This window comes from Rhinatrema bivittatum, chromosome 7 (assembly GCF_901001135.1).
Source record: "Rhinatrema bivittatum chromosome 7, aRhiBiv1.1, whole genome shotgun sequence".
Classification (NCBI taxonomy): Eukaryota; Metazoa; Chordata; class Amphibia; order Gymnophiona; family Rhinatrematidae; genus Rhinatrema; species Rhinatrema bivittatum.
This window is the reverse complement of record NC_042621.1, coordinates 124,337,739-124,363,808: the sequence shown is the minus strand read 5'-3', so window position 1 is coordinate 124,363,808 and position 26,070 is coordinate 124,337,739. Positions and strand designations below refer to the sequence as shown.

Below are 26,070 nucleotides of genomic sequence, written 5' to 3'. Positions count from 1 at the left end.
GATTTCAACTCCCAGTAAGTCATATAGAAATATTTTTGCAGCTGCCGCCTCTTCAAACATGTGCGCTTTTCTGGCATGCCAGATTTTGAGTTTTACCAGGTATTGGAGTTGAAAACACATTTGTTTTTGATTGAATGTGGTGCAAATTGATGTAAACTGTTTACGGCGTTGCGTGTCTTGAAAGGAGAAATCCTGAAACAATCAAATATGAATTTCCTTAAAAAGAAGATTTTTTTTTTTCTGTAGGCTTGCATTAGTTGTTGCTTGTGTAGCCAACTTAAGACTTTAGCAGTGACTATTCAGGGTCTGTTTTCTCCATCTCATTTGTTCCCCAACCGGTGAGCTCTTTCTACATGCAATACCCCTATCAGTTCTGTGAGATCTAAGGCCTTAGGCAGCCACAATTCTAAGAAGGACTCCAGATTTTTATCTGCTCTGATCTATGGTAAGCCCACAATCCATATGTTTCAGCTTGAGATCTATTTCCTAGATCATCGATTTTCTCCACTTGAGCTCCAAGAGCCTTTTCCAAAGCCTTGATTTTGTTTGTGATCTCTAAAGAGTCCTTCTCCAAACTAGAAATTCATCCTTCCACAATCTCCATCCTTGGGTGAAATTCAGAGAAAGCACTTTTAAGTTCTGTAATTTATGCCAATAAGTTGCAGCCATCTTGTCTGGGATTGCCTTTACTTTTTCTTTGTCCTTTCTTCCCCCCTTCAGGGGCATAATACCCGGCAATTTTTGCATGTACTGGTCTATGGACATGCAATCTATGCACAAATCCAGAAATAGAAAACGGAGTTGCGGATGCCTTTGATATTAGGCAATATAGGGGGGATGGTGCCTGGCGCCTGATCTCCCACATCTGCCCAGGCTCACCACATCACATGACTCCTAGGGAGACCAGATTTTTTATAAAAGCCTTACTAACATTGGTAGCTGTGGGGTTTATTACAAAATTTGGTAATGATGTACATGGGGTTTCTGGGTGTTGCCTTAAATGTTGGTCTCATAAGAAGAAACATTGAGGATGGCAAGGCTTAAAATGGTTTACTAGCTGAAGTAATAGAGGCCATGACTGTTATAGATTTTGTTGTCACCATGTTCAAAGATTCTGCTTGGGATTTTGAGATCATTCGTCTGTTGGATGTTGTATTGTTAGGCGGTATCTTCTCAAGCTAAGGGCCTCATGTACTAAGCATTTTTCCCATAGACACAAAATAGGAAAAAAAGCTATAGTAGTAAATCAGGCCCAAAGTGTGATGGGTTGATGTAAAGTCAATATAGTAATATTAAAGAATGGATTACTTTTAAATGCAATATAAAAAAAAAATTAATTGGGACATTATTAGCTCATGGTGGGTTGGTGGCAGTTAATGATTAAATTAATGCTGCAGTAACCATGTGTGATACAGTAGATGGCTATATATGAAACTTCCACCTTCCACGTACATTTTTTTTCTAGCAGTTAATATTTTGAAGTACGATAGTATCTTGATATATATGAGCAGTCATATAGATTGTTAAGGGAGTGTTGTTTGGTTAGTGCATTAAGAAAGGTGAAAGGAAGGCAAAACGATTACTGGCATGGTTAAAAGGTGAGGTGAAATAGGTTATTTTAGCCAAAAGATCTTCATTCAAAATTTGGAAGAAGGATCCTTCAGAAGAAAATAGGATAAAGCATAAGCATTGGCAAATTAAATGTAAGACTTTGAATAGACATACTAAGAGAAAATTTGAAAAGAAGTTGGCCATAGAGGCAAAAACTCACAATAAAAACATTTTAAAATATATCCGAAGCAGAAATCCTGTAAGGGACTTGGTTGGATCAATGGATGATCAAGGGGTTAAAGGGGCACTTAGAGAAGATAAGACCATCATGGAAAGATTAAACAATTTCTTTGCTTCAGTGTTTACTAAAGAGGATGTTGGAGAGGTACCCATTCTGGAGAAGGTTTTTATGGATGATGATTCAGACCAACTGAACCAATTCACAGTGAACCTGGAAGATGGTAGGCCTGATTGACAAACTGAAGAGTACTAAATCACCTGGACCGGATGGTATACACCCCAAAGAACTAAAAAATGAAATTTCAGACCAATTTCAATTAATTTGTAACCTATCATTAAAATCATCTGATGTACCTGAAGATTGGAAGATGGCCAATGTAACCCCTATATTTAAAAAAAGGATCCAGGGGTGATCTGGGAAACTATAGACCAGTGAGCCTGACTTCAGTGCCGGGAAAAATCGTGGAAACTGTTATAAAGAATAAAATCACAAAACATTTAGATAGACATGGTTTGATGGAACACAGCCAATATGGATTTACTCAAGGGAAGTCTTGCTTCACAAATCTCCTACATTTTTTGAAGGGGTGAATAAACATGTTGACAAAGGTGAACTGGTAGATGTGGTATATTTGGATTTCCAGAAGGCATTCGACAAAGCCCCGCATGAGAGGCTTCTAAGCAAACTAAAAAGTCCTAGAATAGGAGCCAATGTCCTTTTGTGGATTGCAAGATGGTTAAAAGACAGGAAACAGAGAGTAGGATTAAATGGTCAGTTTTCACAGTGGAAAAAGGTAAACAGTGGAGTGCTTCAGGGATCTGTACTTGGACCAGTGCTTTTTAATATATTTATAAATGATCTGGAAAGGGGTCCGACGAGCGAGGTAATAAAATTTGCGGATGACACAAAATTATGCAGAGTAGTTAAATCTCAAGTGGATTGTGATGAATTGCAGGAGGACCTTGTGAGACTGGAAGATTGGGCTTCCAAATGCAGATGAAATTTAATGTGGACACATGCAAAGTGAATCATATAGGGAAAAATAACCCTTGCTGTAGTTATACAATGTTAGGCTCTATCTTAGGAGTTACCACCAAGGAAAGAGATCTAGGCGTCATAGTGGATAATACAATGGAATTGTCAGTCCAATGTGCTGTGGCGATCAAAAAAGCAAATAGGATGTTAGGAATTATTAGGAAGGGAATGGAAAATAAAACGGAGGATGTTCTAATGCCTCTGTATCACTCCATGGTGAGACCACACCTTGAATACTGTGTGCAAGTCTGGTCACCACATCTCAAAAAGGATATACCTACACTGGAGAAAGTGCAGAGAAGGTCGACCAAAATGCTATGGGGTATGGAACGGCTCCCATATTAGAAAAGACTAAAGAAGTTAGGGCTGTTCAGTTTGGACACGAAACGACTGAGGGGGGATATGATAGAAATCTACAAAATCATGAAAGAACTTGAACAAGTTAATGTAAATCGGTTATTTACTCTCTCAGATATTAGAAGGACCAGGGGGCACTCCATGAAGTTAGCAAGTAGCTAATTTAAAACAAATCGAAGAAAATTCTTTTTCACTCAGCTCATAGTTAAACTCTGGAATTCATTGCCAGGGGATGTTGTTTCAGCAGTTAATGTTACTGGGTTTGAAAAAGGTTTGGATAAGTTCCTAGATGTTAAATCCATAAACTGCTATTACTGTAATTAATAAGCAATAGTAGCTTGTGATCTATCTAATGTTTCGGTAATTGCCAGGTACATGTGACTTGGTTTGGCCACTGTTGAAAACCGGATACTGGGCTTGATGGACCCTTGGTTTGACCCAGTATGGCATTTCTTATGTTCTTACGATCTTATGATTTTGGGTATACTTGGAACAGATGTGGAAGGTAATGGGGGGAAGAGGATTGAAAGGTCAGGTAAAGGACATTGGGAGGGGATGTTGATTTTGGGTTGCTTATGGGAATTAATACAGCATCTTCCCAAAGTAGAATAATCTCGATATGCAAGACTGAATAGGCCATTTTGGTCTTTTTCTGTCATCATTTGCCATGTTAGTTTTCAAACAGATCTCTCTACTAGGAATTGGTGAGTAGCAGAAAGTCTGTCCAGAAGGCAAAGTATTTACAAGTTATTTACATGACCATCCAATGAGCTATTGTCTGGTTTTGAACTCCTCTCTTCCCAATGTCTGGCTATTCAGTTGTAAATATTTTTCCTTGCCACTTTCATCAAGCAAAGAGATTTTTCTTTAATTGCCCAAAAGCAGGGCATATCCCTGATCAGAGACAATCTGGTTTGATAGCTAGGCAAACTGGGAGGGGGGGAATTATCACTTCTTATTTCTGGAAGCAAGCAATAGGGAATTGATCTCCCCATTAGGATCTGCTGAATACTTCCAAGTGGCCTAGATTTCCTACTGTCTGAGTGAGGATGCTGGGCTCAATGCATTCTCACTCCAAGGATGCATTGAGCCCAGCATGGTACTTCTTATGTGCTTGAGAACATATGATGCTCCCTCTTTCTTTGTCACAAATCAGTGGTAAGGTATGCAGTACAATTCATGGATTTCTAGGAACCTGGCAACAGCTGCAATGTGAACACTTCTGCTGTGGTTCTTGGAACTGAACTGAGATCCCAAACTTATGTCACATGGACCACCTTTTAAAGTGCTTACTGACCTGAACCAGATGTGAACTTGTGACCTAGAAGAGAAAGGCTCCGTAAGACAGTAGCAATCCCCTTGAGCCAACTAGCACCTCAGATGCTAAGAAAAGTGCTTAGTGTAACACAACTTTCAAGACCTTTATTAAACCTCCTTTATTGCCTGGCAGAAAAAGTGGGAAATTTCTATAAAGGAACAAGAGCTTCTTTGCCACAAAATGCTGCTGAACAAATTGATCTGAACCTTAGTTTATATAATTGCCTTTGATTTGGGGAGCTGTTAGATAAGTGAATCCAATACGGATCATCTGCAGGACTCTCTGATCCTACAAGGTGTAGCAGCTGCAGGGAGAATCCTGGCTACCTGATGTTTTCTCATCTTTTTTTAATGGCACAGTTATTCTGAGGCAGAGAAGATGAAAGTACTTCAGGTAGTTATCCACCACTTCTGGGACAATAAAAAATAAGGAGCGTGTGGAGAAAATGACATATGTCACCAATCTGGTCCGGTAAATGGAGAAGAGAAATAATTAAAATTAATGGGCTAGATGTGACAATACAGAACAGTTGTTAAACTTAAGAATGCTACTACTCGGAAAAGTGCGTGGAAGGGGGAGATTTAAGTTACATGGTTTAATCAGAGTTTAAATAGAATGTAACTGCTGCTAATTCCTTTTCCTCTTTGCTATTGTTTTCAGGGTCAGCCTGGAACTAGAGGGTTTCCTGGATTTCCGGTGAGTGCCTAATGTATATATGACTTGTATGTTGTGCAAAAAATTGCTGTGCTGACCCCCCTACCCCAAGTTCTACATACTATAGAAACTGTCAGTCTCATGCTCTGTCCTAGGTCCCTTTCTCCATCGAAAAAAAACCCCTTCTCCCTCCGGTAATCCAAACTGTCAAAATTGACACACTCTCGTGAACCTATTTTACCCCATCCACAGGTCCAAAATTTCTAAATTGCACAGAAATGATCCCCAGGTGCTCCTGCTCCACCTACCAGCATATATAATTGGTGTCGGCTGGGCCCTGTAGCTGGCACTAGTTTGTTGTACAGAAAACCATGCACTGCTCTGGTGCTACCCAGAAAACCTTGCAAGAAAAGACACTTGGAACCCATATAGTATGAGGCCTATTGTAACACTTGTTGGGTGTAGATTTGGCCCTTGGACAGCCTTGAGTAAACTGAATGACAGCAATATAGTAAAATTCCCATACCACAACAGTGCTAAATGCAAGCACTCAAACAGGAGCAACCCTATCTATGAAAATGCAAATATTACACCAGGCCCTAAAACACTTCTTAGTAGGTCTCCTCTAAATTCCTACATAGAAACCACATGCTAGCAGAATACTTCACCTCGCTTGCACATGAAGAACACAGACAGACCCTCACCAAATACAGAATAAGGAGCCCATAAAGTATAAATAGAAATGTGTAGATAGAAACTGAACTGGAAACTGCAACAAGCCAGATTCTGTATGCAGTGAAGCAAAGGAAGAACAGAATCATTCCCAGTCTTCATAAATCAAACAAAATCAGGAATTATAAATCAATCATAATAAAACATACTAATAAAAAGAATATTGCAAAGCAGATGACAAACAAAATAACATCCAATAATTAATAACTCACATAAAAAGTTTTAAAAATTTCCAAACAACAATAAAATATTTCAAAATAGCAGACACACCAAACACCCAACAATTAAAACAAGAAGGGAAAAATCCCCCACTTCACATAGCTGAAAACGTTTGATTTTCATTCATCTTAAGCTTCTGGTGGATTGGTGGGGGTGGCATAAACATTTTTCACATCACCTCCCCCCCTCCCAGGCAGACTCCCATTCACACACACATCCATCCCCCAAAGGCAGATATCCATTGGCACACATACACATCCAAACCTTCCCAGACAGGCTCCCATTCATATTCATACACTGCTATCCCCCCCCCCCCCCAAAGGCAGGCTCCCATTCCCATACATACCCATCCCCTCCAGGCAGGTTCCCATTCACTCACACACACACACACACACATACACACATCCATCCCCCAGGCAGGCTCCCATTCATTCTCTCTCTCACACACACACATGCATCCATTCCTCCAGACAAGCTCCCATTCGCTTACACACACACACACACACACACACACACACACACACACACACCCTCTCACATCAGGCAGGCCCCCATTCACTCATCCATCCCAGGCAAGCTCCCATTCACAACCAACCCACCCACGCATCCCTGGCAAACTCTCATTCACAAATAACATACACAAGTAATCTTTACGCAGGCAGGGTCCACGGGTTTCTTATTCTTTTTCTACTGCTGCTGCCACCACCTGGTGCCTTGCTCCTTGGGGGCAGGCAGGATTCCTTGTAATGTCATTGAAGTCCTTCCTGAGTCACCACCTTGTGTGCCAGCTGTCATTCAGTCTGCCTTCAATTTTCAGAACTCAGTCAATCAGAGCAAATTCTATCCACACAAAGGTCATGCAGGACCTGGATAACAGCAGTCTGTAACCTTTTTGTTTGGTGAATGGGTTACAAACCCCTCTCTGGTTACTAGGGTTCTTACAGATAAGGGATCGAGCAGATGCTGTAGTGGACTGGCCTGAGCTTCTTTTCTTTCCTGGACAGGGAGAGCATACCGCTGTAGTGCAATATGTCAAATAATCCAGATTTGGATGGTACAGTTCAGGAAAACCCACTGGAAAGAGTGGAAACCCGCACCCCCCCCCCCCCCCAAAAAAAAAAAAAAAAAACCCAGACAAGTCTTTTCCCCAGGAAATCACTTAAACTGGAAACAGGGGGGGTGGTAGATCCAAAAGTGTCTGTTTATTAACAGAAGAGGGCAGAAGAACTACAGCATCCACACACACACAGGAATTCCACTGTAAAGTTTAATCACAGCAAACTATACTTTCCCAAAATATCAACTCATATAGAGGGAATACACTATTGAAGATTCCCATTCTCAGTATGCTTCATAAGTTTCCATCACCTATAGTCTGCGACTTCATGCCCCACTCTGATATTCAAGAACATGTCCTTAATCTAGCCTTTATTTCAACACATCCTTTCCATACCAGGTAAAGTTATTAACTTGCTCAGTCCTCCATGTGGCACATACACCGAACATCTGAATCTCTGGCTCCTCTTGTACTAAGCAGGATCACCATTGCAACTGCACATCATCGGTAGGGTACAGCTAACCTCTCTGATGATGGTCAAATCCAGCTCACATTCTTTATTAGTGGACGAATAAGCCAACACTTAGTGAATTCTGCTTCACAATGGTAAGAAAATTGACATCGAAGGATAGAAAAGAAATATCGCTATGAACGCTTGGTCGCCACAAGCCAGTTATCCCTGCGGTGCCCGGGGGGGGGAGAGGAAGGGGGGGGGGGGGACACACGGGCGCTCACCTCTCACAGTTGTCATTCAGCCGGCGGTAGTGGCAGCTCAGCAACTGCCAGAAGGATCCTGGAAAAGCACTGGGGTACAAAGGAGAAACAGCCGCAAAATCTGCGGGATCCTGCCACCAGGCCAGAACTGAAATCCGAGCAGGGGCAATGTGGATCAGTGCGCCAGAGCACACGCCTGTGGGCTGCATTACTGCGTTGTGCATTTGTTCCCATTTTGTGCATTATTTGGATAACGCATGCAAAACCACTCAGGCTGAAGCTGAAGCATCTTCAGCATCTAGCACTAAGGAGGAGCTTCTGCTGCGCGCCCAGCCATTGGCCACCAGCACAACCTATCAGAGTGGGGAGGATCCCCAAAGCAGATTGGTGCAGACGCACGCTATACTTTCCAGGGCCAATGGGAAAGCTCAGGCCTCAGGCTCGCGCTAGCTCCAGTCAGAGTGGGCAAACTGTTTGATAGGCGGTGCAATAGTCCAGTCAGAGTGGAGCTTACAGATAGACGTTCACATTATCAAATGGTCCCATAAAGCAGACCGGAAGACGGTCTGTCGAAGCCAGAAGGCAAACAGAAGCAAGACAGGCCAGTCACCTTAGCTTGAAGATATGTATTGGCACATATATTTAAACAGAGACCAACTCTGGCCGAGTTTCGCACAGCGGCTGCGTCAGGGGCTTATTTTTTTTTAAAAATCGGTATGAATCAATGGTGGAGATACTTTTTGCTGTGCAAAATCATTTGAACGGCAGAGTTGTAAAAAGCACAATATTTGGAGTTGAATCTTGCCGGAAACCTATCTAGTGATAAAAAAAAGATCAAAAATTGCATCTAGCAAAATTGATTCATTCTGATTCTTTTTCAAAAAGCCCCTGATGCAGCCGCTGTGGGAAACTCGGCCAGAGAGAGAAGCAATGAGTGGAAACCGCAAGATCCGGCAAGAGTGCGGAGGGAGGAGCCGCAGCGGCTGAGCTGCCACTACCCGCCGGCAGAATGATAACTGCGAGAGATGAGCGCGTGCACCCTCCCCGGGCACCAGCCAGCGCTTCTCTCTCCCTCGCAGCGCAGGCACTGACAGCCAGCCGTGCGGTAATCTGGTGCTCCCCCCCCCCCCCCCCCCGAGTTGGGTCAGATGAGGACGGACGAGTTGCTCGTCGGTCGTCGCAGCTGCTGCCCCGGGACATTGGCGCCCCAGGCCGCCACCTAGTTCGCCTAGTGCTTCCGCCGGCCCTGCAGTGACGTTACTGATCATCCACAGAGCCTTCAAAATAAATACAATGGGAGCCTATGGCCAAAATAAAATATGGAACCCAAAGAAAGAAATTGCAACTGTAACATGAGTACAGTTGAATCAGTTTAACCAACTTTGGTGATCTACCTTGGATCATGGCTCACTTGTCCATCACTAATCAAAGCTAATAGCAATTTCTCATCTTCCTGTTGGTGCTACTGTGCCTTGAAACTTTACGCAAGCTGTCAGTATGAGAATCTGCTCTCCATCATGCTTCTTTATCTAAAACCGCACAGGCCTTGGGGGCTTTTTTCTTCATTCTCTTCTTTCCTATTTTAATTTTTTTTTCTCCTTCTTGTTCTCTTGTCTGTTTTGTTTTCTTTCCTTTGGCTTTTCCTTCTTGGCACAAGTGGAGTGCATTGTGGGTAGTAAACTCATTTCCAGATGTGTTCTGTCTGCTGTGTACCAAGATCCTCAGGACGTTATTTGTGTGTGGGGGGAGTGAGGACAGAGAAAGTAAACGTAATATGGAGAAATATTTGCCAAGTGCACTGGTCTGTGCTTTGGATTTATTCACAGTTTGTGTGCTATGTAAATGTTGTGGGGGCAGGGGGGGGGGAGGTTAACACCAAATACATTTTGATTCATCTCTATGCACAAATTTTGCAGTCACATAAATAAAGTCTGCTGCGCTCTGAAAGCCAAATATTGCTACATAGCTTGCCAGACTCAGCCAGAAAGCATTTACTGTAGTAACATCAATGAATATGCAAGTTGAAGATAACATACTGCTCCGGAGCCCTGATCTTTCTCCAGGGATGGCATGCTTTGCTTTTTATAGACCACAAAGTATCATTTGAATAAATAATTCAAACTACTGTGCTGCCTTCTGACTAGTAGAAGTAGGAAGTGTATCATAGGGCAATGTAGAGAGAAAATAAAAATGTAACTGGAAGAAGCTGATCCCTGAGAGAAGAGAACAAGCTCTCATGGTGAAAAGATGTTCTTTTAAGTTTAGTCTAGATTAGGTTGATTGGGCTACAGGGTCAGGCCTTTCGCAAGCAGACCGCAGCTTTCACAGACTTGTATACGGAACAGCAAAGGGGTCGATTTTCAAAGACCCACAGAGCTGGTGAGATAACCGGGTACATTTACTTGGTTATCTGTGAGTGGTTATTCTGCTAAACGTAACCCGTTCAAAATTTCAGGGGGTAGATTTGGGCCTGCTATTTGTGCTGCTGGGGTTAGCTGCTTAAATTTAGCTAAGTTAGCGGTAAATGTCATGCTTAATTTGAAGGACCCCCCCTCCAGGAATGCTTCCAACGTGGCCTTTTTTTACCCACCTAAATTAGTACACCTTTCAATTTTAACCGCACAGATTTAGCTAGGTAGACAAACCTGGCTAAAACCCTATTTAGCCAAGTAAATCTATTGATTATCAGCCCCTATCAGTGCTGTCTTCAGTAAACTGTAAGACAGTAGCTTTGTACATGAATGAATTTGTATTCTTGGAAATACCCTTAAAAGGGGTAATAATGTATAAAATGTAAGTGCCTGAAAAGGTATCATCCTGTTTGAAGCTGTGGAATCTCGACCAAACAGAGCAGGCCAACTCTGTCAGATGTGCAAGGTCCTCATTATCATGGTCGGTGTCAGCGGCAGATTCACGATCTCGGACCGGCCTGGGTATTCGCTGCCCAGGCCGGCCCAGGATACATCACGTGGTCTGCCGAGCATGGCTCCGTCACGGCCGCGCACAGCAGACCACGTGACTGGAGCGATCGGCCCACCGGGGGTTGCCCGATCCCCCGATAGGCCAATCCGCCCCTGGTCGGTGTCCACAGTCCAGCTACTTCCCCTTGCTGGAAGATCCTGGGATTACAGGCAGGTTTTAGGATTGGAATCATGTTTTGCAGTTTTTCAGCCCATGGCTAATACTTTTGAGTAAATATCATCTGCTCGGTATAACCCACTTCAAGGCAGCATGCTGATTGTCGTAATAAAGTAGTGGTGAGTGTGCCATGCAATGCTGTTAGTCCAAACCAACACTTCAGAGACACATGTGCAGCCATTTCTGGGGTAAATGCAGGGCCAAATTTAGGGATAGACAACATAGGCACATACCTTGGGTGCCAAATTCTGAAGGTGCCCCAAATCTGGGGCTCTCCAGCTGCTCTTTGCTTTTCAGAGGGCAGAAGGAGGAAAACCCTTACCCTAAATCCTTGCCTCTAGGCTCTGTCATTTTAAATCCAGCCCTGGGTGACTGACATGACATTGTATTTCTGGCATGTGGGCGGAATAAAAATCTCTGAACAGCGGAGGGGGATAAGGAATGACACCTCAACTATTGCATGCCATAGGTGGGTAAAGAAACTCACAGGAAACCCAAGACCATGAGGCGTCATTGATGTGGAGCATGTGTGCTTACATTACAAGAGTTCACCTGGATCGATGTTCGAACCACAAGAAGGAAATTATGATTCTGCACTTTTGCCATCTAAGTATTTGTAGCCCTATATGAGTGTGAACTCAAAAGAATGGGCAAGATGGCTGCCACAACCAGATGATAAGAAGAGATCCAGAGTACAATGCTGCAAAGTCTTTCTCATTTTTCCTTTTTCCTGTTTGGTTTCCATTGTGAGTAAGGACCTTCATTTTCAGTTTTTATTTTACTTTTTCCTGGGAACTTCTCCATGTTTATTACAGCAAACAAAAATGGGAGAACATCTGTGGAAAATATTGACTAATTTTTTTTTTCCACTGATGAGTCATCACTTGATTGATTCCCCTTTGACTCTGGAGCCGTAGTCGAGCTCAGGAGGAGAGAAGGCAGTGCAGGAAGGAAGAGCAGCTGCTGGTTTGGTGCCATTGTGAGCAGCTGAACCGTCAGGATGATGGGAAGCAACTCTAAAGATATCCCTGCTGTGGGCAGTGCTCTTACTCAGGTTGATCTGGGCTTTTCTTCTTCCGAAGGGGTCCCATTGCCTGTTGAAGTTCTCTTGCCCTGCACACAATCTGAACATCAAATCAGGACCTCCAAGACTGTTAAGAGAGACATATCCTTGGGAGATGTCTGGGAAATAGTCACTAGGATTGAGAATATGTTGGCTGACACTATCCCGTGGTTATGTTACTTCACAAAAGCCGCAGTCACTGAGTTTACCAACCATGAAGAGGGAATTAAAAACTTGGAAGAACAGATGGGCTGGATGGGCACTCAAATTACTTCATTGCAAGGTGCCAGCTGTGCCCATTCTAAAGAACAGTCTGGTGTTACATACTAATTTAGAAGCTTTGGAGAATGCAGTTAGAGCTATGAAACTTCACCTCCTTAATTTTCCTCAAGAACTTTTCAGGAAATACTTGAATGACGTGGTTCAAATCTCAGCTAAGGTTTCTGTTGGAACATTTCAAATCTATTATGTCCCATCAGGGATATGTAACAAGAATATAGTGGAAGGGGCATTAGATGTTATCCTCACCATGGATAGTTTGGATGTCTCAACCTTTTTTGAATCCTCACAGGATGAAATTTCTGCTAGCGAGACCCTCAGGACCTTCAGCTTGGTTATATTTCAAATTAAAAAGTTTCCCTTTGTGATCAAAGAGTGATTTTTCCCGACATGGCTCATGCCACGCAATGTAGAAGAAAGCCCAACTGATTGCGTTGGGCGCTTCTTTTTTTTTTTAAGGTCCAATGCAAGTGCATAGTTAGCTTTTGGGAGAATAAATTCACTTTCTTTGACCCTTCTCAGTTGGAAAATATCTTGTTCGATAAGGTTTCATGAGCGTATGTTTCTTTTGCTTTTTGTACATTCAGGTACTGTAGTTATTTCTCTGTCCCCACAATCTAAGTTTGTACCTGAGGCAACAGAGGGTGAAGTGACTTGCCCAAGGTCACAAGGAGTGGCAGTGGGATTTGAACCCTGGTCCAAAGCCCACTGCCCTAACCGCTAGGCTACTCCCCTACTACATGGCTGGGGTTTGGATCATGAACCTGTAGCGTGCAGCAGTGGCAGTGAAAAGCCCTCTTGCACATGGCTATTGGCTCCTCCTTGTCTTCAGGGGCCTAGGAATCCCTAACAGCCACACTCTTCTGGCTGCCATCACGCTTATGTGGTTGATTTGTACACCCACACCTAGTGTCACAGATGGAAGGACAAACCAAATACATAAATACTTTGCATTGCATAAAACATGTTAAAAAGTCAAACTAGATATGATAGCACTAGCTATCCAGCAATAAGTTCCATTATTGGGGGCTGGGGGAAGGTGCAGTTTGGTGCAAAAGTATGGTAAGCATGGTAGAGTGCCAACTGGTAAAAACATGCAGGTTTCTGCAACGATAGCAGTGACGCAGGTTTCTGCAGGCCTCTGTGTCTGGCACCTGACTAGCCATATTTTTATCAGCCAAACTAGGGCTGCCAAGTCTGGTTGGACTTTTTCCTGGAGATTTCATTATGTGATGTAATAATGGCTTCAAGAACTGGACTTTTTGTAGCTCATATATTACAGTGAGCGCAGCTTACTCGTATGTCCCAGTAGAAAAAAAAGCAACTGTGGGTCTGGTCTCCGTGTTTGATGTTTCTTGTGTACACAATGTTGAAGAACAGCACGTGAACAAAACAATATTAAACAAATATAAGCTAGCACATTTGAAATAGCCTAGTTTTTGTTTTTTTCTGCTTGTAGCTAGAATTGGGACACTCGGTCTGAATTCAGTCTCCCTACACTGCATCTTGCCTCAGATGGGGGCTTGCTTTCTAGGCAGCTACATTTAGGTATGCGATGACCCAAATGCTTTCTCTCCATCTGCCTCCCAGCCCCCGCAAGCCATTTCTGCCTAGCTTACATTTCAGGGTCCTGCATACATATTTCTTTGCTACAAAATTCCCCCAGTAATTATGTTCGGTCTGTCTAAACTACAAAAGTCACATCCCCGCCCGAGTCTCTCTGTGCCCCCAAATGTCATACTCCTACCTGTAGCTGTTTCCAAATGATGAGGGAGGGGGCACATCCTCATAAACCTTAATACTCATAGACTGGCTGCAATCTGACGAGCCACTGTTCGAATGGAACCGAGGTTAGAAGTCACCAAAAGCTGTGATTTTGATTTTCTAAGACAGTAATGGGGTTTACTTTATTTTTAAATGCAGGAAACTAGGGGAGGGCGAAGGTTTGTGTGTGCTAATTCCATCCAATATATACCCAAAATATTTTTGTTAGGCTAAAAAAAAATATATCTGGATAAGTGTTACTAAAGTTATCGCACAGAATTTGGGTCTCCTCTAACTGGCTGTGCTCTTACTGCCCTCCTTAAACCTGGAGCCTGCAAACCCCAGCTGGAATATGGCCTTTGGGAATATATGACAGGAATGAGACGCTGATAGCAAGAGAGATCTGATTCACCATTCAGAGTGTTTTTTGGTTGGTTTTTTTTAAGAATTCCCTTTGAGATTTCTCCAGGGCTCCTTGCAGCAGTGTCCTGGAGGTTGATTTTAATTCCTAGAGACTCCAGGACAGTCTGGGGACGGAGGTGCAGTTTGGCAGCCTTAGGCATTTGCCGAAGCCCAATTAGTGAGTGTGGTGAGGGGAGGAGTGATGGTTTTGAAAGTTGACAGAAAACTGTAAGAATGTAAAATCTCTCTGTTTAAAATTCAGAGTGTGGTGTGCACATTTAGCCAAGTCATAAAATTGTACCTAGAAGAGAAATCCACAGGAACTCTGCCTTTTTCATACAGTTTCTTTTTTCCCTTTCAGGGCCCGATCGGATTAGATGGCAAACCAGTAAGTGCAATATGGTGCTTTGCAGCAATCTTTCTTTTCTCCATCTCTTCTAAGACATCTGCTTTTCTGTCCCATGCTAGGAGAAAAAAAGTCAAGTGTTGAGCTAATTCAGCAGAGGGAAACATTTTGGCAACCTCAAACTTCATTGCCACCCATATATCATGGCTGCCAGCTCATGAAAATGGGTTTTTTTTACTGACAGTCTGCCAGATGTTTATGGACAGCCTCATTTAGAGATAGATTTTAAAAGCCTTGTGTGCACAAAAAGTAGGTGTTCCCAGTATGTAACCTCTAATTTTCTTCAGCCAGTGCAACTCAGTATGTGTTTGGAGAGAGAGAGAGAGAGACTCTTTATGGAGCTCAGCCTGACACTCAATATATGGGACCATTGTAAGAGGGACACTTTGAATCGGGGTGAGTTTTCAGGAGGTGGGTTTGGGGGCAGGTGTTACAGACACATTCAGAGGTACTCATTGTAAAATTGACAGCATTAAATAATTTTAGAGCTTATAAGCAATGAAAATTCTAACCAGAGGAGTTGATTTGTACACTGCATACTCTGCTAGCTGCATTATACAAATCAACTCTTTTTTTTATCACTAAAATTCTTCAATGCTGTCAGTTTTACAAGATCCCCTTTTTCATTCAGAATTTCATTTAATTCATTAGGCAATGTTAGCGTTTACAGTTTTTGCAAACTCCTCCTGTTTAGTCATGCCGGGATACTATGGCTGGAGATAAATGAGCACTCGGCTGGGGTTATCCTGCCGTCATGATCAGACAGAAATACAGCGGCAAGAGAGTGGACCATGGGAAGGAGGTTTTGGGGTTATTTTAAATAGGTTTGGTCACAATAAAAAGTGCAAACCATTTGTCCCCTGAAATATGTAAAAACAAAAATAAAACCACATTAGGATAGAAAAGAAAGGAGAAATGTAGGAATAAGACCAGACAAAGCAATAGAGCGATATGATACTCTGATAACGCTAGTAGCGCTGCTGCTTTTACACACCTCATGCTTTAGGCTTATGGAGAATTACTCTCTTCTCTTTTTTGAAATGTTTACATGCTGAAGCCCCAACTAGTGTGCATTGTGAGGAGAGAGGTGGCAGCTTGAAAACCGAAAGGGTAATTTAAGAATGCAAAATTTCTCATTTTGAAGTCAAGTGTGAACCGTCTTCCCCAGTTCTGATCTCCATTAAGGTCAGCAAAGAGGGGAGGTTGGTGCTGAAACCAGTGGCAGCTAGGAATTGTCAACTAAACAAAGGAGGCGAGAAAAGCATTGGCGAGAATTAACAGCAAAACAAGCGTAGCTTACGGGAAGTCTACAGCAAATTTTGTAAAGAATATTGCTGTATATTAATCTACCTCTTCCTGGGCCAGCTGGGGCAGGTGTTGCTGTGGAAATAGCACATGCAGCCCTTGGTGGGGTAGACACGAGGATTGGAGTCTCAGCTTTTGCTTTAATAGGGATAGCTGTTGGGAATCGTGGCTTGTGTCTCCTGGCCAAGAGCAGTCAGTCCAATGACAGGGTTAGAGAAAGTTATAAAAATAGGGGTGGATGCAAACAAAGAAGCATGGCACCATTGCCAGGTAGAGACCCCTACTCTGATAAAACTGGAAGCCCAAAGGTGCAGGAGGAAAATGCAGTTCAGAAAAAAAAACCCCCACACAAACAGAATATTGCAGTAATTGAACACTATAATTGCCTTGCTGTATGAGGCTATGGTTTTGGAATCCAAGTCCACTTCACATATCCATTCCCTTTTCTTGTATTTTTTTTTTTTAATGTGGCATCGCAGTGGAAAAGTGGCTTCTCATGTGGCATGCACTTAATTCTTGCAGGGATATCCCTGCAGCTCTGTATGTGGAGATTCATTTCAGAAGTGAGTACAGAAGCCAAGCTTACCCCTTCGCAAAGTATTTTACTAATGGATTCAAACAGAAATATAATGTTAAAAAATAATAATAATAATAAAGACTGATTTTTTTAAAGTAGTTTCCAAAATCACAGATTCGTACAGTAAGCGATTACAGCATTTCTCTGCAATAATATTGTCACTGGAAAAAATAGATGACAGCCCCCTCCCCTCCCCCATTAAATTGAAGAGGGCAAGTCCACAACTGGAAGAATGGAGGAAGCACAGAATCCGATCTTATGAAGGAGGGGGAAATGCTCCTACTTAGCCATCTAGAGTGGATTATGCTATACACGGGGGGCTTGGTGTTCAAAACCCAGAATAGAAATCCAACGGTGGCATAAACGTAGAAAATTTAGCAGAACTTCCTGCCCCAGCAGCCTGCACTTCTGAAATGGCTTAAGGGTTTTTATTGCACGTCAGGTAGAATCCCAGCTCACGGAAATTCAGAATCTCTAAATATTGTACTTCCTAAGCGGAGGAGCTGCTGACAGACTTGCCGGTGCTGTACCATGGCAGTCTCCAGTGACCCCCCACCCCCCCCTCTTCCGAAAACGACTCAAAGCTCAAGGGACCTACAGCAGAGCAGTTGAAAAAATAATGACTTTGTCGTCTCTTTTTCAGTCGGCAGAGGTTATCGATTCCTGGTTGTTTGCACATTTGAGCTGCTTCACAGTATGCGGAGAGGTCACATACTTCCTTTAGATGAAGCAAAGCATGGCCTGTTTTTTTAAAAAATCAAATTGGATCTTCTTGGCGCTGCATTATTGAATGACCTTGCCTTCCTTAGCACTGCTCTTCCACAGAGCAGCTTTCCACCATTACTGCAGGGTCACAGAGGATAGAAATACTCTGCTGATCACAGGCTTCAGTGTGATGCTGGCCGAGGCAGCACATAACGCCCTCTCTCTCTCTCTTTCTCTTTCTCTTTCAGGGTCACGCTGGACAAAAGGGGGAGAAAGGAGAGATGGTAAGCTTTCCTTGTGCCCTGGTGAGGCTGGAGCTGGGTCATTTGGGTTCCCAGCTCAGCTTTTGTATCAGACGAATTAGCAATCAGCAGTCCTGTTTCAGAGGGGCTCTATGACAAGCCAGCACAGTAATTTGACCATTAAGAATCCATTTGCTGCATTTCAGCACACAGTTTTAAGGCCCAGATTAAATTTTATTTTTAACGCCCAACGCAGTAAACTAATGCTATGCAAATGCGTTGGGAGTTTAAAAGGGCGCATTGAGTGTACAATGTACATTCGCCACAGGCCTAATGCACATTTTCGGTTAGGCGGATTGGGGGAGGGGCGGTGAACCTGACAGGCCAGTGCTGGTCAGGGGACAAAGTTTAGGTGATTTAAAACACTTAGGTACCTATATTAGATGCCACAAAATAGATACTGCAATAGCAGCCCTAAATTGGTGTTCCAATTTTAGCTGCTTAGGCTGAGGGAAATTTTCAGCTGTAAACCAAGCCTCATAATTTCAGCTGAAAATGTTCCCTAAAGTTAGGTGGGCAGAATTGGGCTGCATAGATTGGGTGCTCAGCTTCTTTTTCAGAAAATTGACCCAATAGTGTTCTAAACCAAAGCACGTCAAATAAGTCCTTGCCCCAAAGAGCCTGCAACATCAATGGGAACCTGAGATAAAGGGGCCAATGCAAAATAGTGTGTTAACATCAGCCATTAACGCATGATAATTGGCTTGAGTTAATGGCCCGTGTTAATGGCATGCAAATGACTTTTGCTGTGAATTACAAATTTTAAAGTTAGTGTGGTAATGCGGCCGCTGTTACAAAAACTGAACCACGCCTCTCTAAGGTGTTAAGAGTTTTTGCGTTAACGGAGCTTTCTTTTGCATGTTTTAGCGTGTGCTGTTTTTCCCTGTGCTAAAAGGTAATGAGCTGTTTTGCATAGTTTGTATTTCATTAACCTCATTAGCATAGGCTTTTGCATTAAACTTCTCACAAGCTAATTTATGTGTGTTAAAAGTGCTGTTAACAAGTGTAAATGGGATTGTCTGCGCCACTGGCGCTTGAAATGTGCATTGACGCTTGCAGAAATGTTGCTGCACCTTAGTACGCAGAGCCAAAGTGGCTTGCCAAAGGTCCCAGTGAGTATCAGGGAGGATGAGCAGGATATGAACCCCAGTCCCCTGTCCCTGTCTCCCAACCTAGTGGAAACCAATGAAGCTAGTTTATTTTAGAGATGGACAAAAATAATGCAGTCATTTAAAAAAAAAAAAAAAGACCTCAGGTGACTGACAATACCAACTTTATTGACAGCGTTTATACTGCAATCATAAATCCTGAACATCTGGGCTTTCTCTGTTAATTTATCATATCACATCTCTGGACAAGGCATGACTGGTTTTATTTCCTCTCGAGTTACTGGTGACAAAATGAATGCTAAAGTAGGTGTTCAAGAAAGCCCAAGTTCAAGGTACTCGGACAGTGGTGTAATAATAATACGAATCCAATCCTTTATTGCAGGGCCCAGCCATAAGCATCATATTTTCAGACATCCTATGTGATACTAACTCGACTACTTTCTCAAGAAACTATATGAGGCACGGGGAATTTAGACTCTGTATAAATTTCCTTGCTCATTCATCTCATGACAATGATGATTAATTATTTCACTAGGGCCATCCATTCACAGTAAAACAATATCCATTTTTTGCATGGGTGCACTGTATATTTAATGAAACACAAGCTTGGCACACCAAAAAGAATTGCAAAGCTTTAATTAGTACTACGAGAAATACTTTTCCGAATCTCTCCTCACAATATTAACCCTAGATATATTCAATCACATTTGTCTTCCTCTGTCAGAAAAGACAGCGCTTTCTTTTGAACCATAGGTTTAAAGGAGTGATTTGACTTGAAATGTTTTTTTCTAATTGATTTAGATGAATGGATGGATTGTAAATGACAAACCTATGTGAGACACCACTGGAAAACTCCTATAGCATTAACGGCATCTTTACAATTCTTTATCCTATGTGAAACTTGATATGTTTTTAAAGACTCTGCAGACATTTTGAAATAGGCTAGGCCATATATACAAATCCTTGATGAAACAGAGGATTGTCATTAAATAAATGCAAGTTTCTAGTCAAATAAATTGTTTTAAATATTTAAATTAATTGCATACATAGAGGTAGATACTCAAAAGAACTAGGCTCCTGAGTTCTGCGTTAGGCACTTAGATCTGCCTTAAATGAAAATTCCCTTTCCCTCTCCCTCTGAGTACATAAATTTAGGCACCTAAACAAGTGGGAAAGGCAGGGGACGTAGGTGCTTGGTGCTTATTTCCAGCGCTAGCCACCTAAACAGCAGTGAAGAAGAGTATCCTAAATATTGAGGCCTCAATTTTAGGCACCTACATGCCATTAAAAATATGCCTAACTTTAGGGGCCCTAATATTTAGGGACCTAGGTGAAGCTTTCATCTTGGTTTGAAGATTAACCTAACAGGATTCTCGTTTTCGTTTCCCATGTACGATTTTGAAACGCATTCTGTATGAGTTGCAAACATAGGGCCATATTCATTAAGGGGCAGATTTTAAAAGCCCTACGTGTGCCAAGCCTAATTTGCATAGGCCCTGGGGGATCGCGCGCCGGCACTTGGCCGGCGCTCGCAACGTATGCCTGCCCAGAGGCAGGCGCAACTTATGGAACAAAGGTTAGGGGGGGTTTAGGTAGGGCTGGGGGGCGGGTTAGGTAGGGGAAGGGAGGGGAAGGTGGGGGGGCGGAAGGAACATGCCCTCCGAGGGCACAGGAAAAGCCATCGGGACTCCCCTAGGGCTCGGTGCGCGCAAGGTGCACAAGTATACACCTCCTTGTGCACGCTGACCCCGTATTTTATAACATGCACGCAGCTGCGCGCACATGTTATAAAATCGAGCGTAGACTTGTGCGCGCCGCGTTGCGTGCACAAATCTACGCCCGCGTGTAGGTATTAAAATCCGGCCCTAAGGCTTTTCTCCCATTTTATGTCTATAGGAAAAATCCTTAGGGGTAGATTTTAAAAGGTGCGCGCGGGGAGTAGATTTGTTCGGGCAACCCGGCACGAACAAATCTACTCCCGATTTTATAACATGTGCATGCTGCTGCACACATGTTATAAAATACAGGGTCAGCGCACGCAAGGCTGCACAAAATCGGCAGCCTGCGCGCGCCGAGCCGCTCAGCAATCCTCCATTCCCTTCCGGCCCCCCACCTTCCCCTTCCTTCCCCTATCTAACCCCCTATCTAAGCCATGCCCCCGGAATGCCCCTGGGCCGGAACCACGCCCGTGGCCACGCCCCCGGAATGCCCCTCGATAACATGCCGGCCGCGACACGCCATCCCACCCCAGGAAAGCCCTGGGACTTACGCACATCCCGGGGCTTGCGTGTGCCGCCGAACCTATGCAAGATACGCTCGGCACGCACAGGGGGTGGAAGGGGCAGCTTTTCGGGGGTTACGCGCGTATCTTACGCGTGTAACCCTTTGAAAATCTTCCCCTTAGTGATCAGATACTTAGAGGGCAATTTTCAGAGCTATGAGCCCAATACTGAAAGAATGCTACACACTTAAATTTCAACAGCACAGTTAGGTACCTATTTTCAGCTGATTTGAGGTGCGTAACTTTAACTTGAGGCCTCTAAATCTGAGGCCCCTAAAGTTAGACTTGCTTTTGATTCTCCTAATTTTAGTCTTCTAAATTAGGATTCCAACCCTGATAATCAGTACTAATTACCTAACTTAGTTCACCCAATCCATCCCCGTTCCTGTCCCTACCCTTATTTAGAAATTTAAATGTAGGTACCTTGTGATTTTAGGGCACTCTAAATTTAGTGACTCAGGACAAACTTTTACAGAAAAAGTCCAGATGCCTAATTCATAGTTAAGTCCCTAATTTTTTTGACTTGGCTGAAAATTGCCCTTTACTGCCCAGCTTAAAGTACGCACAAAAAGTTCTTTAAAAAGACCGTTTCCCAGGGGTATGTGTGGCCAGGGAAGTAAAATAGAAAGCGTACTTGACATTTTCAAAAATACACATGCTATTTTGCTCCCTCTCAGCCTCCTGCAGAAATAGTAGGCAGAATATGATCAGGCACTTTTAGCGTACGTACTTTTTAGCTGCTAATTTTCAAAGGGTAAAACCCATGTTATTTCTTTTTGAAAAATTGACTGCAATGGAGACATCCTAAAAGTTCCCATGTGCATTGAAAATAATGTGGGCTAGCCAAATTTCCCCCATCAAATGAACTGGAAGCTGACATAGAATATATTCAAATTTATTTGCATGAAAGTTAAATGACAACTGTACCATACATTTAATTATATTGTCATGAATTCTCTGCCAGCATGTGATATTGAATCAACATAATTATTTATTTCCAACATTTTAAACTTGACTATCGTCTGTTGATAATGCATTTGGCCCTCGTAGTATGAAGGCAGAATCTGCTGGAAATATGACCCCCAAAGCTAAAAACAAGCAGTATTCAGACAGGGCAAATTTTGTGGATTCTAACAAGAGCAGAAACAGGCATCTTCTGCCTTCATTGGTCACCTTCGCCTTGGGTTGAGCCCTTAGGTACTGGTGGCCGAAAGGACTTGGTCAGGAAAAACAGAAAACACAAGGCAAACACTAAGGCAATGTAGAACCCAAACCTGGAGACATGAAGGTGCCCATTGAAGCAGGGCAAGCCCAAAGCAGGAAAACCTGGAAACACAAGTGCACTCATGGAAGCAGTGTAGGACCATTGCAGGAGGACTGGAAGTACAGGACCAAACAGGAACACTGGATGCAAGAAGGAATCTAGGACTAAACAGAAACACTAGTTATACAAAGCAATCTAGGACCAAACAGGAGCAAGAAAAGTAGGACCAAAATAAGACCAAATACATGACTAATCGAAAGATCAAGCTCAGGCAAACAACAGACTGGATGCCTGGAATAAAAAGGAAGTAGGCAACAGAGCTATGAGAACTAACCAGAGTGTTCAGACAGAAACAAGATTGCCACCAGCAGGAAGTGTGCTCCATAGAGCTGAGAGGATTGAACAGATAGTCCAAGGGACCCACAGGGGCCTCTGCTGGCGAGAGGCAAGAACTGCCCATCGGGCCCTCACATATAGGACCTTTTCTCAGCTATTCAAGTTGGGTCTCCTTTCTTTTCTTTGTTGCTGGCTAAGTTGTCAGTATTTGACAAAGGGACCTACTGGTTTTGTAAGCTCACATACAGCAATATTTATTGATAATTCTTAGATTGGTACAACAAATAACCACAGTCTATAGGGAATCCAGATTTCTCTAGGACCATTATGACTGCTAAAACTTGGTTTTTATGCATCGGAAAAGGAGAGAAACGTGTACATGGTAAATAGAACAGGCAAATACTTTTGAGAAAGTAGTCTGAACCTCTGAAGCATATTAGGAAATAATTTATTTATTTATTTAATAGGTTTTCTATACCGTCGTTCGAGGATACATGCTTATCTTGGGTAGGCTAAGTCTGTTCTTTTAACTTCCATCCAATAAAAGATTGGACTATCTTTGGGCGTGTTCTCAAGTTGTTTTTCTGAGAGAGTTTATTTTGTAGGCTGTTCTTATATTTAAAATATTATTCTTTAGCAAAAATGAATTTGTCATTCAATGGGTTACCAAGTTTAGAATTTCCTTGTACAAAAAAACAAGTTTCAAGCAGTGAAAGTAATATTTTACTACAAAATATAGCTGTTTGTGGGTGATCATTCCAGGAAGATGGGCGTGGAAGCAGCCTGAGGGCAGCACCAGTTGGGTGATGGAATGTCCTGGCACACGCTCATTTCTGATTCCCTTTACAAGCCCTGCCCCCCCCCCCCCCCAACTGTCTTTTTTTCTTCCTGTATAGTTATATTTTCTCAGACCCGTCTGCCAACAGCCACAGTTTTGGTAAGGCGTCTAGTTTCCGGAAGTTATAAATTATGTGTCAAGATCAACCAGATGAATAGCAAGAAGGAAACAGTTCATTTTCAAAGGCTGACCAGAAATATATCTGATCTTTGCTCTTGCAAAAGTAAAAATAAATTCTTCAAGTGTTCTTTTTTTGTCCCTTTTCCTCATCTTAATCAATCAACATATGACAGGCTGCAGACTGATTAGGCTCATGCTTGACTTGGCTTAAGGCCTATGAACTATTAATTTAACATCATTATACAATGTAACTATGTTGTTCGGTTGACTGTTGACTCCCTACAACTGTTCTTTTCACTGTGAATTCCACTTATACAGGACAGAACAGAATAGTCTGACAGAGTAAACAGGAAAAAGATTTTTTTTTCTCAGACAGAAATGCCAGGATTGTTTAATTTTGTTATTACTAGGGACACGTGTTGCCATTTTTCAATTAATTTCATGGGTAAGTTGACCAGCTTATTGACATGCAGAGGGTCTCCAGTTGGATTCCTGGATAGGGCCTTCAGCACCCTGAGTTGGCTGGGTTTCCCTTTGAAAATCAGGCCAGCGATGCACAATGATACTGTTCTGTCTCTGCAGTGTATGTATATGTTTCTTTAGTACATATACTGCCAGCCTGTGTCATCTTGTGATATAGCATAGCTTAGATTTCTGCAGGATTCTTACGTTCCCTGCCCTCATTGGTTATTGTTAGTACTATTTGAATGTTTCTGAACTTCCTATTGGATATGTTCCTGTCTGCTCACACTCTCTCTCTCCTATTCCTATTGGTCCTTGATCTGAGGCGTGGTGGGATTCTTTACTGCCTGGGGGGAGTTTCAGTTGCAAAAAGACTCTTGGCAAGCTAGCAGCTCATCCTGAATCCTTCTCTATAAACTTCTAAGAAGCGTCACTTTTCACCTGTTCCTGTTCCCCTACTCCTATTCAACTATTCCTATCCACTACTATTCACTAGTTTCTACAGCTTCAACTATAGCTGAAGTTTATCCCCCTCTGACTGTTAGGCTTCAAGAGACTCATAGCAGCTGAACTAGGTACTGCTGTCTATACAGTTATTCTTTGTGAGTGTTGAACTGTTTCATCATTCTAATAAATGTTGTTTAGTATTCAAACACTATCCTCTAGTATCTGAAGGTAGGAAAAAGGTGTAACTGACTGACTAGGCTAGAAATCAAGGGTTGAAGGCACTGGCAGTACAGTGAAAAGCATATGAAGAACAAAGGGGTTGTTATTAAGAGGTTTCAGTAAGGATCTAGCTGTGGACTTTCTAGAGAGGGAGGTGAGAAGATTCCCTCTCCCAATTTAAGACTTGATTTAACTCTTGCATTTCTTCAAGGTTATTCACACTGTGCAAGTCAGTTAATTAACAAGGGCGTAAAGTGTCAAATCTGCAACTAGCCCCTTCCCTCAACTGTGATTATATCAGTAGCCTGAATTAGGAGTACTGGGCTGCTCAGCCAGTGTTTATCAAAGGATGGCAGAAGACACCTCTACAGTAAACAGGATGCTCTATAAAAATGCAATTGAGGCTGCCTCTCCTCCCCAGCCAGGGCTCTTCTGACTAGGAAACATGTTTTAACATTCAAAGCCTTAGAGAAGGCCATTTAGCTGAAGAAAGTTAACAGAATGTGGGAAGAATTGCAGTCTGATAGATATCAGCTTGTTAGCTCTGCAAGTAGAGAAGACATTCAACAAGCCATAGGCCAGCTCAAATGCAGTTATAAATGTTATCAACTCCAGATAGACAGATACCTCACATTCTTAAACAGAATCAATACAGAAGGAAGAAGAGAGAGACCTGCATAAGGACAGTGATCTAGAACATGACAATCTAGTGTAAGACACTATTGCCGAGCATTGCAAAGAATTAAGAGTTTAAAAGAAACTGCGTCCCAGTACTCCAACCTTTCCAGATGTTCCTCAAGGTCTTCAAAGTCACTGAAATCAGTCTGCTCAAACCTGTCCTCAGCATGTGCGGCCACTGCCAACACACACACAGAAGCTGCATTGCACATGCTTCCATTGGTAAACAAGAGGCTGCTATAAAGCTAGCCAGAGCCAGAATCGAAGAAGAAGAGTGCACAGCAGTTGCTGCCACCACTGACATCACTGCTCATAAGAGTTGAAGGCAGAAGGCCATTAAAATTGCCATTCATAGAAAAACTGAATTGGAGGCAGAAGAAAAGAAAGCCACCATTGTCACCACTGCAGCAACCACATACAGGAAATCCAAGCTAGATGCTAAACTAGAAATGCTGTGCCAAGAGAGGAAAGTCGTGGCTATAGAAGCCCAATCTATG

General features: G+C 42.7%; 1 protein-coding gene across 1 annotated transcript in view; it reads left to right on the top strand.

Moving 5' to 3' along the window:
* COL13A1 (collagen type XIII alpha 1 chain) overlaps nucleotides 1-26,070 on the top strand; it is a 578,485-nt gene that overhangs the window by 265,472 nt on the left and 286,943 nt on the right. The window contains exons 9-11 of the mRNA XM_029610690.1: nucleotides 5,163-5,198; nucleotides 14,886-14,912; nucleotides 17,766-17,801. Coding sequence (XP_029466550.1) covers nucleotides 5,163-5,198; nucleotides 14,886-14,912; nucleotides 17,766-17,801 — 99 coding nt within the window. The remainder of the gene's footprint in view (nucleotides 1-5,162; nucleotides 5,199-14,885; nucleotides 14,913-17,765; nucleotides 17,802-26,070) is intronic.